This window comes from Aricia agestis, chromosome 18 (genome assembly GCF_905147365.1).
Source record: "Aricia agestis chromosome 18, ilAriAges1.1, whole genome shotgun sequence".
Classification (NCBI taxonomy): Eukaryota; Metazoa; Arthropoda; class Insecta; order Lepidoptera; family Lycaenidae; genus Aricia; species Aricia agestis.
This window is the reverse complement of record NC_056423.1, coordinates 12,135,927-12,153,143: the sequence shown is the minus strand read 5'-3', so window position 1 is coordinate 12,153,143 and position 17,217 is coordinate 12,135,927. Positions and strand designations below refer to the sequence as shown.

General features: G+C 37.2%; 1 protein-coding gene across 1 annotated transcript; it reads right to left on the bottom strand.

Moving 5' to 3' along the window:
* Positions 1–7,231: 7,231 nt before the first annotated feature.
* LOC121736244 lies at positions 7,232–10,063 on the bottom strand. The gene is made up of 5 exons (XM_042127327.1): positions 10,015–10,063; positions 9,385–9,553; positions 8,881–9,060; positions 7,580–8,060; positions 7,232–7,318 (listed from the first exon to the last, which is right to left on the bottom strand). Exons 1-5 carry the CDS (start codon positions 10,061–10,063, stop codon positions 7,232–7,234), a joined length of 966 nt encoding a protein of 321 aa, XP_041983261.1.
* Positions 10,064–17,217: the final 7,154 nt, after the last annotated feature.

The window sequence follows — 17,217 nt, the reverse complement described above, 5'->3', positions numbered from 1 at the left end:
AAAGAAAGTTGATGACGGCAAAAATACACACTTGACCCATTTAAAAAAAGCCTTGATAGAACCTCCGCCTACAATGAAACTCAAGAACGTTTACATGTTGTCTAATGTAAATTCCGTTGATTTAATCTTCGAATGTAAATAAGTAGGTAAGTAATTAAAATAAATATAAAATAGCAATTTAAACATTTTTATGTCAATTTACCCTCAAAAGCTCAGAAAGTCTAAAAAAAATGAGATATTAATGAGTAATTTTTTCTTTTCCAAAAAAATAATATTTTTCCAATTTAAAAAAGGAAACCCTTTTGACTTTTCTTTATTCTCGAAACTTTTCATTTAAGTATTATATTTCATAGAATTTTGTTATGTTTTACTAGAAATCGGTACTGCAAAATTAGGCAAAAAATCAATTTACGTAAAAAATAAAAATATTAATAAATTAACACATCGTTATTTTTAATTACTTTTTCATAATTAGAAAACATAAAGTGTTAGTAGACCGAAAAACCGCTATCTTCTGAGGCCAATTAGTAAACAAGACTGTTATTGATAAAAAAACTTATCAGATAAACTTTATTGTCTTAAAAACGGTGTTTAGAAAAACGTTTCGACCAGCCTAACCTGTTATTAACAAATTAGTCAAGGTAATACTTGCCATCACAATTTTAAACGGTCACTAACTTCCGAATATTGTATAATATTTGAAAAAGGAACGTTCGTTTTCACTGTTCGCGCGTTTTATTTTTTTTTATCGCACAATGCGTGCTCGCGGCACAGGCGTCGTCGAAATACTGCCGCGCATTGTCCTTCAGCTTTCACTCTACAAGTACAAAGATAACACTAGGGTGTGGACTGGCCCTTAAGTTAAGGTATAAAGTAATTAAAGTTGAGTATTTTTAACTTGAAATATATTTTAGCAGGAAATGTTATATTTGTTTGTTTGAGTCTCTATTGGACTCTGCATAATATTTTGGGGCTTGAGTTGCTTTTTAGATAATCAATTTTAAATGTTTAGAACGTGTACTGGTACTGGTAATTATCGCAGATAGCGAGGCCCATTGGCCATTCCCCTACCCTATTCCCTTCCCTATCCTCCCCTACCCTATTACCCTACCCTACCTCATAAAAGGCCGGCAACGCACCTGCAGATCTTCTGACGTTGCGAGTGTCCATGGGCAACGGAAGTTGCTTTCGTCCCCCATGGACACTCCCCCTTATTTTATTAAAAAAAATGTCTTTTCAGTCTCTTACAGTAAGTAACTATATCCATGCCAAATTTCAGCATAATCGTTTTAACGGTATAGGCATGAAAAGGTAACAGACAGACTGACAGATACACTATCGGCCTTATACACCTTTATAATTATTATAAGCTATCAACAATGGTGTCCATGACCACCGTACATTATGCAAGTTACTCGATATGGGGTCTGAGTCAGCCTCAGGTGCACTGTAAATAACTGACACATATTACTTTGAAGCGATAAGCATGTTTTTATTTAAAATAGCAGCAGTGCTTTCATAGAATACGTCTTGATGACGACCGCAACTCATGAACCGTACATTTTTAACCGACTTCCAAAAAGGAGAAGGTTATATTATGTTCGTTTGTATATTTCTTTTCCGCAATAAAAGCTATCCTATGTCCATTCCCGTCTCTCAAAGTATCCTATTCCAAATATCGTATATAAATTAGTTTAGCCGTATAAGTGTGACGAGGTACCAAACAGGCAGACACATTTCGCATATCTTATATCTTTAAACGAGCAATTCTTTTATATATATAATTGGAATCTCGGAATCGGCCCCAACGATTTTCATGAAATTTAGTATAAGTATAGGAGATTTCGGGGATGATAAATCGATCTAGCTAGCAATCATTTTTAGAAAATGTCATTTTATTCGTGTTTTGTCGAATACCGAGCAAAGCTCGGTGAAACATAATATTAGTAAAGATTTAGCTGTGAAATTGGCGGTAAAGTAGGCCGCCAAGGCAAGTCGAGCGAGAAGCAAATGCTAGGATTTGGATTCTCTATAATAATATCTATCTACAAGGTGTAACAAAACTAATTAGTTTATATTATGTAGTACTTATATCTCCTACGCTGTAGAGGCGACTACTACCAAAAGTTTTGTTACATAAAAAAAATATTGTAATACCTACTTATTTAAAAAATATATTATGTATAATAATATGTAGTTAAAAATAGTGAGAGAAATGTTGTATTTTGTTATATTTTAGTTAGCAAAATTGTATTTATTCTCTAGTATATTTCTGTAAATTGGTGGTAGGAAAATAAAGGCTATTTTATTTTATTTATTTATTTATAGTACTTATATCTCAATGTTTATATATTATAGAATTTACTGTGAAAGTATCAGCGCTGAACGAGCAAATTCTTTGTGATTTGTATGGACAAGCGCCCGCGAACGTTATGAATTTTCCCATACAAAAGTAAAAAAGCGGTCAAGTGCGAGTTGGACTCGCCCATGAAGGGTTCCGCAGCAGTAATAAGGTTTATTTTAATGAAATTAAAAGGTTTTTGATTTATTTTTATATTTCAGTTGATTTAATGAAAATTAATTCAAGGTTTACCATTTATGACGTATAAAAAAAAAACTACTTGCTAGATCTCGTTCAAACCAATTTTCGTTGGTAGTTTTTATAGTCATGTACATCATATATTATTTTTAGACTTATCATGCCCCTACTTTAGAAGTTAGAGGGGGGGCGACACAAATTTTTCCACTTTGGAAGAGTCTCTCCCGCAAACTATTCAGTTTATAAAAAAATGACATGAGAAACCTCAATATGATTTTTGAAGAGCTATCCATAGATATCCCACACATATAGGTTAGATGAAAAAAAATTTTTTTTTGTTTCAGTTGTACCTATGCGGACCCCCAAAATTTTTAATAATTTTTCCATTTTTGTATCAAAATCTTAATGCGGTTTACAGACTACATCTACTTACCAATTTTCAATAGTATAGCTCTTATAGTTTCGGAGGAAAGTGGCTGTGACATACGTACATGTCAGACAGACAGACATGACGAATCTATAAGGGTTCCGCTTTTTGTCATTTGGCTACGGAACCCTAAAAAGGTGCTATTTCAGCGCTGCTAATTTGACAGGGAACTCTTAGTAGGGGTGTATGGGTATACCCACCCTAAAGTATTAACTTTAGTTTCGTTAGACTCCACATAAAGATAAGTTCATTTTTATCAAGTTAGTATAAAATAGGAGCCAGACAGCGTTTTGTCACAGAATAGATAATAGTACAAGTAGTTTTGTCTACGTTTTAATTTTATACCATCACAATATGTCTTTAGGGACATAATATATTATGATATGGTCGCTGTTTAGTATTTGTGTATTAACCCACATTTTTTTTATTGAATGTAGTTTTGTTCTATATCATCTACAGAATATAACTGCATTCATAACTCAATACGTAATTTTTGTGGGTACGGTATTATACAGTGTGTAACAAAAATAAGTGATAATACTTTATGGTGTGTACCTGTTCCTTATAGAGAGTTCACTGTGAAAGTAGCAGCGACGAAAGACGAAAAATTTTTTTCACATTTGTATGGGCAAGGGCCCAAGCGTCACGAGTTTCCCCATACAAAAGTGAAAACAATTTTTGGTCTTTCAGCGCTGCTACTTTCACATTGAACTCTCTACAAGAAACACGTACACACCCTAAAGTATTATCACTTATTTTTGTTACATCCTGTATAGATTGAGCGGAAAAAAATACGATTCCTTCTCTAACAAACTTCTGCGCAACTTTTTATAAGTCATAACCATAAAGTTAATATACCTAGCGGAATAGAGAAACAAAGGCCTGAGCAAGCAAGATGTCACTATCAGTAACACTGCGTGGTAAAAAGAGACGTGTGATACATGACAGCAGCACTCTTTTTTTGCCGTCCAGTCGGCACGTGCCGCACGTTGACAATTTAATCTCATAGATTTCATGTTCAATCATGCTTGTGTCAGTGTATACGTACACATATTTTTCACACAGACGAAAACCAATTTTGGTTTCGTTCGACAGCTCGAGATTGTTGCTCTATTCCGCTAGGTATATTAACTTTATGGTCATAACATATTATTATACACAATTTCTATGATTGAAGCCTTTCCTTACAACTCATACATGACAAGGATGTTTTTGCACATTGTTTTTCACTCGGAAAAGTGCACGGAGTCGCTTTGTTCTGGCATTAGCATATCTATATGGCGGTAAGTGGTTACAATGCATCGACTGGTTGGGATTCGACGCGCGTTTTGTTATATAACCCTTGTTTACTGGAGGTCTGTCTTGATATATTATCAAAGATAAATCAATTAACATATTATGTTTTCTCTTAAAGGTCTTAAGCTACCTAATACTAGCACTCGTTTCAAAATAGAGATATAACTGTATTATTTTACTATATCATAAATTATCACAGTATCATAAATTAGGTCATAAAATGTCTTGTGATAGAAAAAGATTTCACCTTTTACTATCACACTCAAAAATATTTGTAATGTTATCACAACTCAAACACTCAACAAAAGACTTCCCTCAATCACAAACTCTCTCAGTCCCAGAGATGAAGTAAACGTCAATTTACCTGGCAAGTTGAAATAAACGTGTTACCTACTCTGCGAATGCAATGAAGTGTTGGAAACAAAATATCTTTTCAGTCAGAATAATAAAAGTCAATTTTCATGTTTTTTTTTCAATACATAAATAATAGTAGTCCGACCATCTGCTCGAAACAGGTATGAGCTGCCCTCCCTAGCTGAAATCCCGAGTACGACCATGCCAGCAGGGCTATAATATTATAAAATGACTACCATCTAAGTTCCGAAATAAAACCCAAGGGCTCAAGACTGCGTATTTGAATAACATCCCGACAAAGTCATAATAATATATGTCAGTGCTCTGGTATAATTCGGAACGAATCAACGTCATACGAGGGCTGCTATTTATGTATCCGGAATTAAAAAAAGAAACAAACATATATCATTTAATATGGTTTTATTGCTTTTCAAAATATTCGCCGCGATGATCGACACACTTTTGCATACGCTGGAACCAATTTTCATAGCACTTTTTCCATTCTGATTGAGGTATCTCCAAAACGTGCATTTTGAACGCATCAACAGCCTCTTCGCGGCTCGAAAAACGTTGACCACGTAATTTGTTCTTCGCGTATGGAAATAAAAAGAAATCGTTAGGTGCCAAATCAGGGCTGTACGGCGGATGACCAGTCAATTCGATCTTTTGACCCTCCAAAAACTGAGTTGTTTCAGCTGAGGTGTGACAGCTAGCATTGTCGTGATGTAATATGATTCTGCGTTGTCGGTTGTCCTTTCTTATTTCTTCAAAGACTTCTGGTAAACAAATGGTCGTATACCATTCAGAATTAACCGTTTTACGATTCTCTAATGGCACTGTAGCCACATGTCCATTAATTCCAAAAAAACAGGCGACCATTTGCTTCAAAGTACTTTTTGCACGAGTAACTTTTGTTGGTTTCGGCTCATCTTGGAACACCCACACCGTTGACTGTTGTTTAGTTTCGGGGTCATATTATGCATAGATCCAAGATTCATCACCTGTGTAGATAAACGGCTTTTGACGTACCACGGTTGTATTTTTTTATCATTTTTTTGCACCAATCGACACGAGCCCGTTTTTGATCGATTGTCAAGTTGTGCGGAATCCAACGCGAACATATTTTTTTTACAGCCAAATGTTCGTGTAATATCTAATGTATGCTCGTCATACTTATGCCTAAGGACGCCTCTATCTCGCGATATGTAACATGACGATCACGCATTATTAGTTCCCGCACAGCATCTATATTTTGTGGGACAACAGCTGTTTTTGGGCGACCTTCTTTATTTTCATCCGTGAGCATAGACCGCCCACGATTAAACTCACTGTACCAGTGATAAACAGTGGTTTTTGATGGTGCTTCATCTCCAAAAGTTGCGGTGAGTTGAATAAAGCACTGTTGTTGATTTAGCCCACGCCGAAAACCGTAGTAAATCATTGCACGAAAATGTTCACGCGTTAAATCCATGGCAAATGAAGACACGCAATTTTCAAAATGACGCCACAATGGAAAAATAATTGACAGTCACATGAAACAAAATGTATTCTTCAACCAAAGAGTTCTATTTTCAAATGTTGTAATTACTTTTTAAATATTGTTCTTGTAAGTGGCCAGTTCCGGATACATAAATAGCAGCCCTCGTAAGTACTAATTGTCCAGTATAAGAGCACTGGCCAATAGCCACTATACTGGGATACATTTCGGAACTTACTTATTCAAGGCTTTGACACAATATTAGTTTTGGTAAGACTTCGTCGTCATCCTGAGGGGACCTTTCATTAAATATAATCTGAGACTTTTCAAAATAAATAGATATACATATAATATATACTTATATCTTATATCTTAAACGAGCAATTCTTGTATATATATATATGTATTTGGAATCTCGGAATCGGCTAAAACAATTTTCATGAAATTTAGTACATAGGGGGTTTCGGGGGCGATAAATCGATCTAGCTAGGAATCATTTTTTTGTGTTTTATCAAATACCGAGCAAAGCTCGGTCAAAAAAATGGTATTTTATAAATGAGGAACAAAAAAAAGGTGCATCTATATTTTATTGGACATCATTGACGATTCTGTTTAAGATTTGCATTCATACCACTAACTATTCCACGCAGCCTCTGCCTCCAATTACGTACAAGCTCTTAAAGAATTCATCATCATGAGTCCGCCTGTCTGAGATATACCTATTTAAGTAAAACCAGAATGTTTTAAAGCCCTTGCGACTCCTTCCATGTGATGAGTTGACAGTATTTTTTTAAAAACAAGAAATAGGTACTTAATTTAAAACGCAAAAAAAAACTCGGCTGTACCTACTGATATGTCACTTACTTAATAAACACGAATCAAAAGGATGGATGGATGGATGGATTAAGTAGGGATCAAAGTGATATGTGATATATTGTCAGGAATACAATAACGAGCAAAAACAAAACTTACTCCATAAACAGATAAAACTACACAGCACACAGCAAATTAGAATTGGCAATCAAATTATTATCAAGTCTAAATCATCATTTACAAAAAAGTTTAGAGAACACTTCTACAACCGTATAAAAATACGTAAAAACCTACCTAATATTGGTAGGGCAATTTCATTTTTTGATCAGAAATCGCTGATGGACTGTCCGGGCTTCAACTTGATTATTTCGGGACGGTTCGGATCTCCGTTACCTCTAACAACATAAACTGTCTGAACATTTTCTTCATAGTTATTATTATTATTATTATTATTATTATTATAGTTATTATAATTATTAGCTGGAAGCTTATTATAATAGCTGTTATAATTGTTCGCGTCATCTTTATAATCCTGTTCTCTCACATATTTATTATTATATTCTTGATATTTTCTTTTGTCATCATATACGTCTTCATTTTGAGTATTAGCTGCAAGCTTATTATAATAGCTGTTATAATTGTTCGCGACATCTTTGTGATCCTGTTCTCTCACATATTTATTATATTGATATTTTCTTTTATCATCATATGCTTGGTTTTGATTTGAAAATATAAATTTATCATTAGTAGGCTCCTTGTATGTGGGATTTTCGACAAAATTAGTAGGAAACGTAAAACCGCGCGTTTTTCTATCGTATTTGTTACTTTCTGGGAATTTGAAATTATTTACATCTTCTTCTGCATAAAATCCATTATCAAGATCTGCATTCCCATCTGGAAAAGTCCATTTTGCATCGTCTTCATCTACTGAATTAGAGTTTGGTTTGTTTTGGATGCGTTTTTGTATTTTACTGGTTTTGTGTCTGTTGTAGTTGTAAGCTGATCCATATTGCTGTTGGCTTTCGTACAGATTGGGTTTGTAGAACCCGTACTGCCCGGCATTTTGAGGGTATGGATTTTGGTCAGGTTGAGGCGGTTGGTAATTCTGATAGAACTGCTCCAAGTTTTGTTGCTGTTGTGGGGAGTTGAAAAATCTGAAAAGGAAAGATAGTATCAGAGTATTGAAAATAAATACATAATATTACAATCTAGCGTTTCTTGCTTTACACAATATAAAATCCCTTTCTTTTCCTGATCTCTTAAACTACTCTAAGGATTTTAATGCAACTTTAGCAGTATAAAGGGTGATTTAAGAGAATGGTTTATGTAGCTATCTATTTAATATCTATCTACTTGTAAAGTGAATAAAGTTCCTTATTATATCTAAGATAAAATTGTGAAATCGCTTTTTTATAAATAGACGCTTAAAAAACTTATTTCTATTTTTATCCGTTAATTGTGTCAGTCGTATGTAGAGCAATTACTTATTAAATAATAATGCAATTAATTTACAAGTACTCTTCCTCACGTAGACAGTCATAACATTTTATTAGCGGAAGCTGTTTTAAATTATTATTTCTGTTTCATTTCAATTTGTTTTACAATAATATTACGCGTATACTTACCTATACACAGATCTTCACAATACATATTCACAATACTTACAAAGCTTTCTACAGGGTGTAACAAAACTAAGTGATAATATTTTAGGGTGTGCATTTATCCCATATATTGAGTTCACTGTGAAAGTGGCAGCGCTGAAAGCATATATTTTTTAAATGATTTGTATGGGCAAGCAGCCCCGCGTCATGAATGTTTCCATAAAAATGTGAAAATAAATGTACTCTTTCAGCGCTGCTACTTACACAGTCAACTCTCTACAAGGAACACATACACACCCTAAAGTATTATCACAGAGTTTTGTTATACCCTATAATATTATATTGGTAAGGTTAAGTCTAAGTTCTAACTAACCTGAAGAACCCTCCATTATGGTTGTTCAGATAATGCACTAGCTTCTCTGCGTCAGTGGGACATTGCGGGTACGCGTACCGGCAAGATGCGGGGTTACCGCGGGACGACACGCCCAGGTACACCGCTCGACCGAACACGAACAGAGGATTGGTTGTTAGGCCGGTGTAAGCTGATAGAAGCCTGAAATTGTGGAGAAAGATCTTTTAAGAAGTAACGATTCTACAAACTCAGCAATAAAGCTTTTTAAGGGTCCGTAGTCAACAAGGAACACTTATAGTTTCGGTCTGTCCATCCGTCCGTCTGTCTGTCTGTCTGTCCGTCTGTTCATCTGTTCGTCTGTTCGTCTGTCCGTCCGTCCGTCTGTCTGTCCGTCTGTAAGTATAAAAAATACAAAAAAAAAATCCAGTGCTAGCAGCATTCACAGCGAACTCTATACAGGTGACCCAAACACACCCTAAAGTATTATCATGTTACACCCTGTATAATTGAGCCCAATATGCTCACGTCAACAGTGACTCCAGGCCAGGCACCGAAGGTAGACCGCTCATGCCGCCGCTGGCCTCGCACAGCAGCCGCGGCACGCACTGGTAGTCGTCGTACTTGGCTATGGAGGTGAGGGCTTCCGTGACGGATGACAACGCTTGGGCCGCGAGAGAAGGACGGGGGGCTGGCCCTAAAAGAAGATAATGCAAATATTATGATTATTGGTTAAAAGCTAGGGTTCTGTTTAGAAACTGCGGTGGACTTTATCGTTAAGAGGCCGGGTACCATCGAAATTATCATACATACGTAATACCAAAATCATTTTCTCATACGAAAATATTTAACATGTTTGAGTTATTTTTCAGCTTAAAATAGTAATTACCTAGGTTCCTGCGTAAATATTTTCGTATGAGAAAATGATTTTGGTATTACGTATGTATGAGAATTTCGATGGTACCCGGTCCCTTAATAGAGCATTATTTATTGTGTTTAGTGGGTAGATCCAACGCCTGGGCAGTCCTATATTCTTTGTCATGTAAGTTTTCCAGACAAGGATAAGCTGATCTTGTTGTCATTCGAGCTGTTTAAAAATTTTAAATAAGTGTAATAAGGCCCTTACAGGACGTTGTAAGTATTTTGGTAAGAACTTACTGCCATAAAAACTATCTTCATTATTGATAAATCCGCCAATATACTGCATGGTCTTCTTGGGTCTTCTTCTACGCTTCTTCTTGATGCCCTGACCATCCCCAAACCCTGGGTGCGGGTAACCATCAAACACCACAGGGTTAATATCTCCAGGGTCATAATTCTGGTTGATCAGGCCGTAGCCACCACGTGGTTCAGTGACAGAGTGGAAGATTTGTCTGAAAATAAATATGAACTCTTCTCAAATTGCCTTGTGTTTAATGTCGGTCTGTGAAGCCGTATGATAACGAGCCGACGCATTGGTGCCTAAGCATGTTTCTACCTTGCGCTCGTTAAAAATTAAGTACTTATAATAACTTAGTAGATATAAATAAGCAAAGCTATAATATTTTAGGGTGTGTAATGTGTATAGAGAAGGCACGGGGAAAGTAGCAGCCCTGAGAGAGTTATTTCTGACTTCCATGTTTCTATAAGAAATGTGCTGTGTAACAGAACTGGCGAGCAGCACCGGGTGTAACAGTCTTTACTCTTTAGTCTTTACCATGAACCTTTTTTTTTTAATCGTCCCGGTCGGGACAGGCAAAGGGAGCGTTGCCCATACAGCCATTTACCATGAACCATCAAAAAGTTAGTCTTTACCATAAAGTTAATATACCTAGCGGAATAGAGCAACAATCTCGAGCTGTCATAGAAAACCAAAATTGGTTTTCATCTGTGTGAAAAATATGTATACGTATACACTTACACAAGCATGATTGAACATAAATTCTTTGAGATTAAATTGTCAACGTGCGGCACGTGCCGACTGGACGTAAAAAAAAGAGTGCTGCTGTCATGTATCACATGTCTCTTTTTACCACGCATTGTTACTGATAGTGACATCTCTCTTGCTCAGGCCTTTGTTTCTCTATTCCGCTAGGTATATTAACTCTATGGTCTTTACTAGAGACTAAGTGCGCCTACACACAAATATTAGCAATGTTTGATAGTGTGGGTGAAGTCTGTCTGTGTTAAGTTTACCATGACTTCTCAGTGCAAATGGCTAACGGTCTCACAGTGTAAACATTCAATGTAGTCGTTATTTATATTTTGTACAAGCTCATTATTATAATGTGATAAATAAAATTAAATATACTTTCGATTATTGCAATATAAAAACACACACAAACAAACATAGTATTTTTGCACTCCTATGGTCCTAAAGGAGAACTGTCAAAAATGGCGTTTTCGTATGATGACAGCGTTAGTTCCTTTTTTCGCCACGTGCATTTATAGCCTTGTCGAGCTCTATGGTTATGGTTAAATATGGCGTCTTGATGGCGTCCATTTTTAACTTTAACCAAAGATTTGTAATTTTTCATTGTAGTTAAAGTTATAGTTAAAGTAACAGTTAAAGTTAAAGTAGGTAAGTTGGTGCAACCCACCCTTATAATATAAAACTACAGTTAAATAATACTTACGATAGCAGCTCAGATGGATCATAGCCAGTGACGTTTTCTGATCCATAACTCGCTGACAGACACAACAGAACTAGCAGCAGTAGCATTGTTGCCTGAAAAAAAGATGTACAGTAATAAAATCTCACATTACAAATAAACCAACTGCTAAAAATTAAAACCCTACTAGATGATGCCTACAACTCCATTCGCGAAAATCTATTATAATAATATATAATAATAATATATAATATCTATGGACGCTTCACACCACGTCAGTCTGGTCCTGTGGTAAGTACCTGAAGGACTTGTGTTACAGGTACCAGACAACGGAAATATATTTAATACTTTTATACTATACATATATTTAAGATTTTTATTATATGATACACATATTTAATACACATCCATGACCCAGGAACTTTGAAAACTTTTTGTTCCGTCGGCGGGACTGGAACCCGCGACCCCCGGCTTGAGCTACCAACGCGCTCACCACTGAGCCACAGAGGTCGTCAATTATCAAACGGTACCTTACATTTTTCCGAGATAAATAGTGGTCCAGCATAGGCTCTTAAAAAAAGTATCCTATTTCCTTTCCCGGGGGCCGGGACTCAAAGCATCTCAATACCAAATTTCAGCAAAATCAGTTCAGCGTTTGGGCGTAAAGACGTAACAGATAGACAGACAGACAGACCCACTTTCGCATTTTTATTATTAATGCGGATAAAATAATAATACATACCGTTGTATCCTCTCTGGGCTTCCGTACAAAACTGGCAAAAGTTTGCGTTGGTGGCGAAAAGTATATTATGGAGATGGAATTAGATAATATAGAAAGTATATCCTGGTGACTTATATAGAATGGTCATTAGCTTTGTCCACATTGTGCCTTTTTTTTGTTCAACAAGGGCATGCGTTATAGCGCAGTCAACAGCGAAGGTGTGGCATGCCCATGACGCGCGTCAAAATCCACCCGCGTTGAAAGAAAAGTGTCATAGCGCGCGCTACGAGTTCAACGCGCGTCGCGGGCATGCCTCACGTTCGCTGTTGACAACGCTATAAGGCATGCCCTTGATGAACGGAAAAAGGCACAGTGTGGACAAAGCTATTGTACCAAGTTGGTGGTCATTGTGCCAAGTTGGGAGGTTAAGCAACGTCGGGAAATACCGCGGTAGGATGGGTGACCAACTGACCACGTAGTTAATACGTGGTCAGTTGGTCACCCATCATATGATACCGCAGCGCCGCGTAAGATACGTGGTTGCTTTTCTAACGTTGAGGAGGTAAGATTTTTTGCATCAGATATACTCTGAAAATACTCCATCAAAAATACCAACTCTCAGTCCTCAGATATACCTAATACTTTACAAAATCTATAGCTGAAGAGTTTGTTTGTTTGAATGCGCATATCTCAGGAACTGGTCCGATTTAAAAAATATATTTCAGTGAAAGTAGAAAGCTCATTTATAGGCTATATACAATTATCACTCTGATTAATAGGGTCGAAGAAACAGAAGAAAATATGGAAAAAAACGGGTAATTGTTTTGAAACGGCTTATTCTCACGAACTACTCGAGCAATTTTTATGACCTTGGGCACAGATGAAAAGCAGACAGACAGGATCATAGGCTATTAATTTTTGTGGGCTAATTTATCTGTGGACTTTGAAATTCCTAAACCCTAAGTTAACGCGGGCGAAGAGCCGCGCGGAACATCTACCCCCTTACTAATAAACGTTGTATAAGCTTTGAATAGTTATACAGTGTTTTGTTCCTGTCACACAAGTGACATTTTTAGTTGGATTGAAGAAGACAAAACACTGTATAACTATTCAAAGCTTATACAGCGTTTATTAGGGGGCTATAAGTATACAATATATTTTACCCTGGCGAAACTGAGGCCCAGAAGCTCCAAAATCAAAACACCTACTTTTCTAAACAGCGTAACTCCCTTTTACATACTCACTTGACACAACACCATTTATTCACCCTGATTGCCTGTTTTTGTATCCTACCCCAAACTACAGTTTGTTCAGACTTTACATCGGAAGTTCTACTTACCTTTGCCATAAGGTCCTGTCAACCTCGGAACCACTCCTACCGGTTATCCGCTACCTTGGTCCAGAAAGCTCATCGTGGTGTCACGACCACAGCGACCTTGGAACCGGTTTCATCATCAGCTGACAGGATTGACAGCTGACTGTTAAATCCCCAAGTGGGTTGTGAAACGTACTTGTTGTAATGCAATAGGAAAGGTGCCATACCGATGTGTTGGTAAATAAAATTAATTATAGCAGTTTTGAACTTAATAATTTCTTCATTTTACGCGAGAAACTATCCTTACTTTTTATTAATATTATAAACTAGATGAACTTCGTAATGTATATCATCACTTCCCTATTAATTTATACCTTCCAGCTTTCTAGAAATATTTCAAGATTAAAATTTGAGAATTCGTTTTAGCTGTTCTCCAGTTTTAGCGAGACTAACAATATTGTAAATTCGTTTGTATTATAGATATAAAAAGAAAGAAATATTATATGTCTTTATGTCTGTCCATGGGCGTATATACAATATTATATTATGTACCCACCGATTTTCATCGGCGAGCTACATGTATTTTTTTTTCTATTTACAATATACTTAATTATTATACTGTGGAGCGTGTCCGTAGGCAGAGTAGGTATTTAGGCTGCAGAACCCTTCATGGGCGAGTCCAACTCGCACTTGGCCGCTTTTTCACGATATCGATACGATCCCTTATCAAAGCTATACAAATTACCAATGATATTCTATGTTACTAACGTAACTAGATTGGAAGTTTACGGTAGCAACGCGTTGCCACTTCGAAGATGCCTGCAGGCATATCTCACATACATAATGACATAACGAATATATGACTTGACATTGTCTTTTGAACAAAAAAGTGGTTACGCATTTATGAGAATCTTTTGTAAGACATTGCTACTCTAGTATTTTAGAAACTCATTGCAAATTACAATACGCCCGTGTGTCTGTCTGATACCCTTTCACGCCAAATTCCCAAACCGTTAAGTCAAACTCATCCGAATGATCGCAACTAACATTGAATAGACATTAGCCGACCAAACTACGTAGGTTTGTCAACTGCCTAGGACTTAGGAGTCAATTTCCTCGGGTATACATGACCCTGCAGTCATTATCAATATACCACCCACTAATATCGGATGATCTACAATCGTACAAAACGGTCATGAACGCCGATACAATGTACGTTGACATTGAGGAACCGGTCAGTTTCGACAGCCACGTTACAACACTGTCGCATTGTTTATTGTTAAACAGCGCCTGATATAATTTAATAGCAACATACATTTTGAAAGTCAGAAACAGGAGGCCTACAACGAAACCGTATTGAGACTGAAACGATCGAATGTCGCGTCCTGTTCTATCAATTTATCAATTCAGATTCGAGTGTCCTGTCACCCGCGTCAGTAGCGAGTTGGCGACAATGCATCAAAGAAAGCCAAAGCCCAAAACAGAAGCGTGTAGCCGTGTAGGTTAGGTTTTATAAGTGGGAGAGCCATCCCTACCCTCCCCTATTACCCTATTCCCTCTTAAAAGGCCGGCAACGCACCTGCAGCTCTTCTGATGCTGCGAGTGTCCATGGGCGACGGAAGTTGCTTTCATCATGTGACCCGTTTGCTCGTTTGCCCCCTTATTTCATAAAAAAGGGTTTATACCCTTTTTTATGGTAAGTTATCAATATAGTCACAATACTTACCTTATGGTAAGTTATCAATATAGTCACAATACAGTCACAATCCAATCGCATTCTATTCGACAATTCGGACGCATTCAGTCGCAATTCAGTTGCAAATTAGTCACATGTCACACGACTTTGAATTGATAAGTTTTGTGCCTCAATCCGCTGTTTCGATTTTCCAACATTGCTATTCTGAATAAAGAGGCACGTTTGATTATCCAAAAAAAAATCCTCATAATATACTGTTAGCGGCAACACCAGAAGCTGATTCACCTAGCCACCCCCCTACCTCTCAGAGTGTATAAAAACTGCCTCGCCACGTGACTTGTTCTCTTTTTCCCTTGAGAATTCGTGCGAGATAGACGTGCCATTGCTTGTGTCCGTTATTTTGTAATTAATTATTAGTTTTGTTATTTTCTTTTGTTTAATTTTGTAATTAATTAGTTTGTTAGCAATTTAGTGATTTAGTTTTGTTATTTAATTTTTATTTAAAGTGTTAAATTAGATTTATATAATTGGTGTTGATTTTTTTTTTATATTAATTAAGGTTTCCCTACCTAAAATCAGGCGTGGGATAAAGAAAACACTCCCACAATTATTATTTTCCAACAAGGTTGCTAATTTAGAATAGTCATGGGTAGATCGAATCGTTCACGGTCAAAAACACGGGGGAAGCGCGTTGCACGCTCGCGTAGTAGAATCTCGCACGGCAGGCTGTCTCGTAGCACGTCTCGGGGACGCACAAAGGAGCGGCGGCGATCTCGCCGTGACCGTTCGGGCTCGGAACGATGGAGCCGTGATCGCTCGCGTGAACAGCACGAGCGGTGTCGTCGTCGGCGTTCACGATCGAGGTGTTCTGGCCGGGAGCGTTCGAGTCCAGGTCGATCATACTTGGAACCGAGGGACGAGACGCTGCATCGAGACTACGCACAATCGCTCGAGGCGATAGCCTCGCGGTTGAGTGCATTGGAAGGTAAATCGGGGTGGTCGAATACGCCCGGCGCTGCTAACGGAGACTCCATGGGCTGCTCGACGGAAAGAATTGTGGACGCAATTCAATCATTAAGGTCGGTACATACACAAAACTATTACGTCTCTAACTTTGATCCCGATGTAAACGATGTAGATCAGTGGTTTTCCGAGGTGGATAGGGCACAGCTTGTAAATAAGTGGTCAGATAATGAGTGCCTGTCGCGGGTAGGTAACTGTTTAAAGGGGAACGCGAAACAATGGCTTAGTGAGTGGGTTACCAACGATCGTTCGTGGAGTACCTTTAAAAATGATTTTAGATCGTTATGTGTAAAAAAGATAGATGTGGCTAATATTCTTTTCGAAGTTATGAATACGGATTCAGAAAAATATTCCACTTATGCGGAGTACGCGCGTAGATCGTTATTACGATTACGAATTGTTAAGGGGTTGTCCGAGGAACTTATGATCGCAATCGTAATTCGTGGCATTAGAGACCCACATATCAAGGCGTGTGCCACTAATGCGAAACTCACTATCGACAATATGGTCGACTTTTTGTCGACGTTTACTAAGCCTACTTCTAAATCTTTACCTATGTCTTCATTTTCTCAACAATCTCGACACAAGTCGACTTTTAAACGTATATTGAAGTGTTTTATTTGCGGCGACACTCAACACAAACAGGTTAATTGTCCAAAGAAACCTAAACAAAAAACTAACTCTCAAATACTCGCATTACCTAGTTCGAGTGATAATAGTTCTAAGTCCAATTTGTCGTGCGCTTATTGCAAGAAGGGTGGGCACGATATTACTTCGTGTTTTGCTAAACAACGTTCGGATGCACAACGTAATAAAAACAAAGTTAATTTTTGTTCTACCCCCGACTTTAGTAAAAATAATGACGTTATGGTTGGTATCATTCAGGGGATTCCGGTTGATATACTTATTGACAGTGGTGCATTAGATGTGTCATTAATATCCTCGGATGTTGTAAATCATTTTTCGTGTTGTAAGAAACCTATTAACAGTCAGTTAAAGGGTATTAGTGACACAA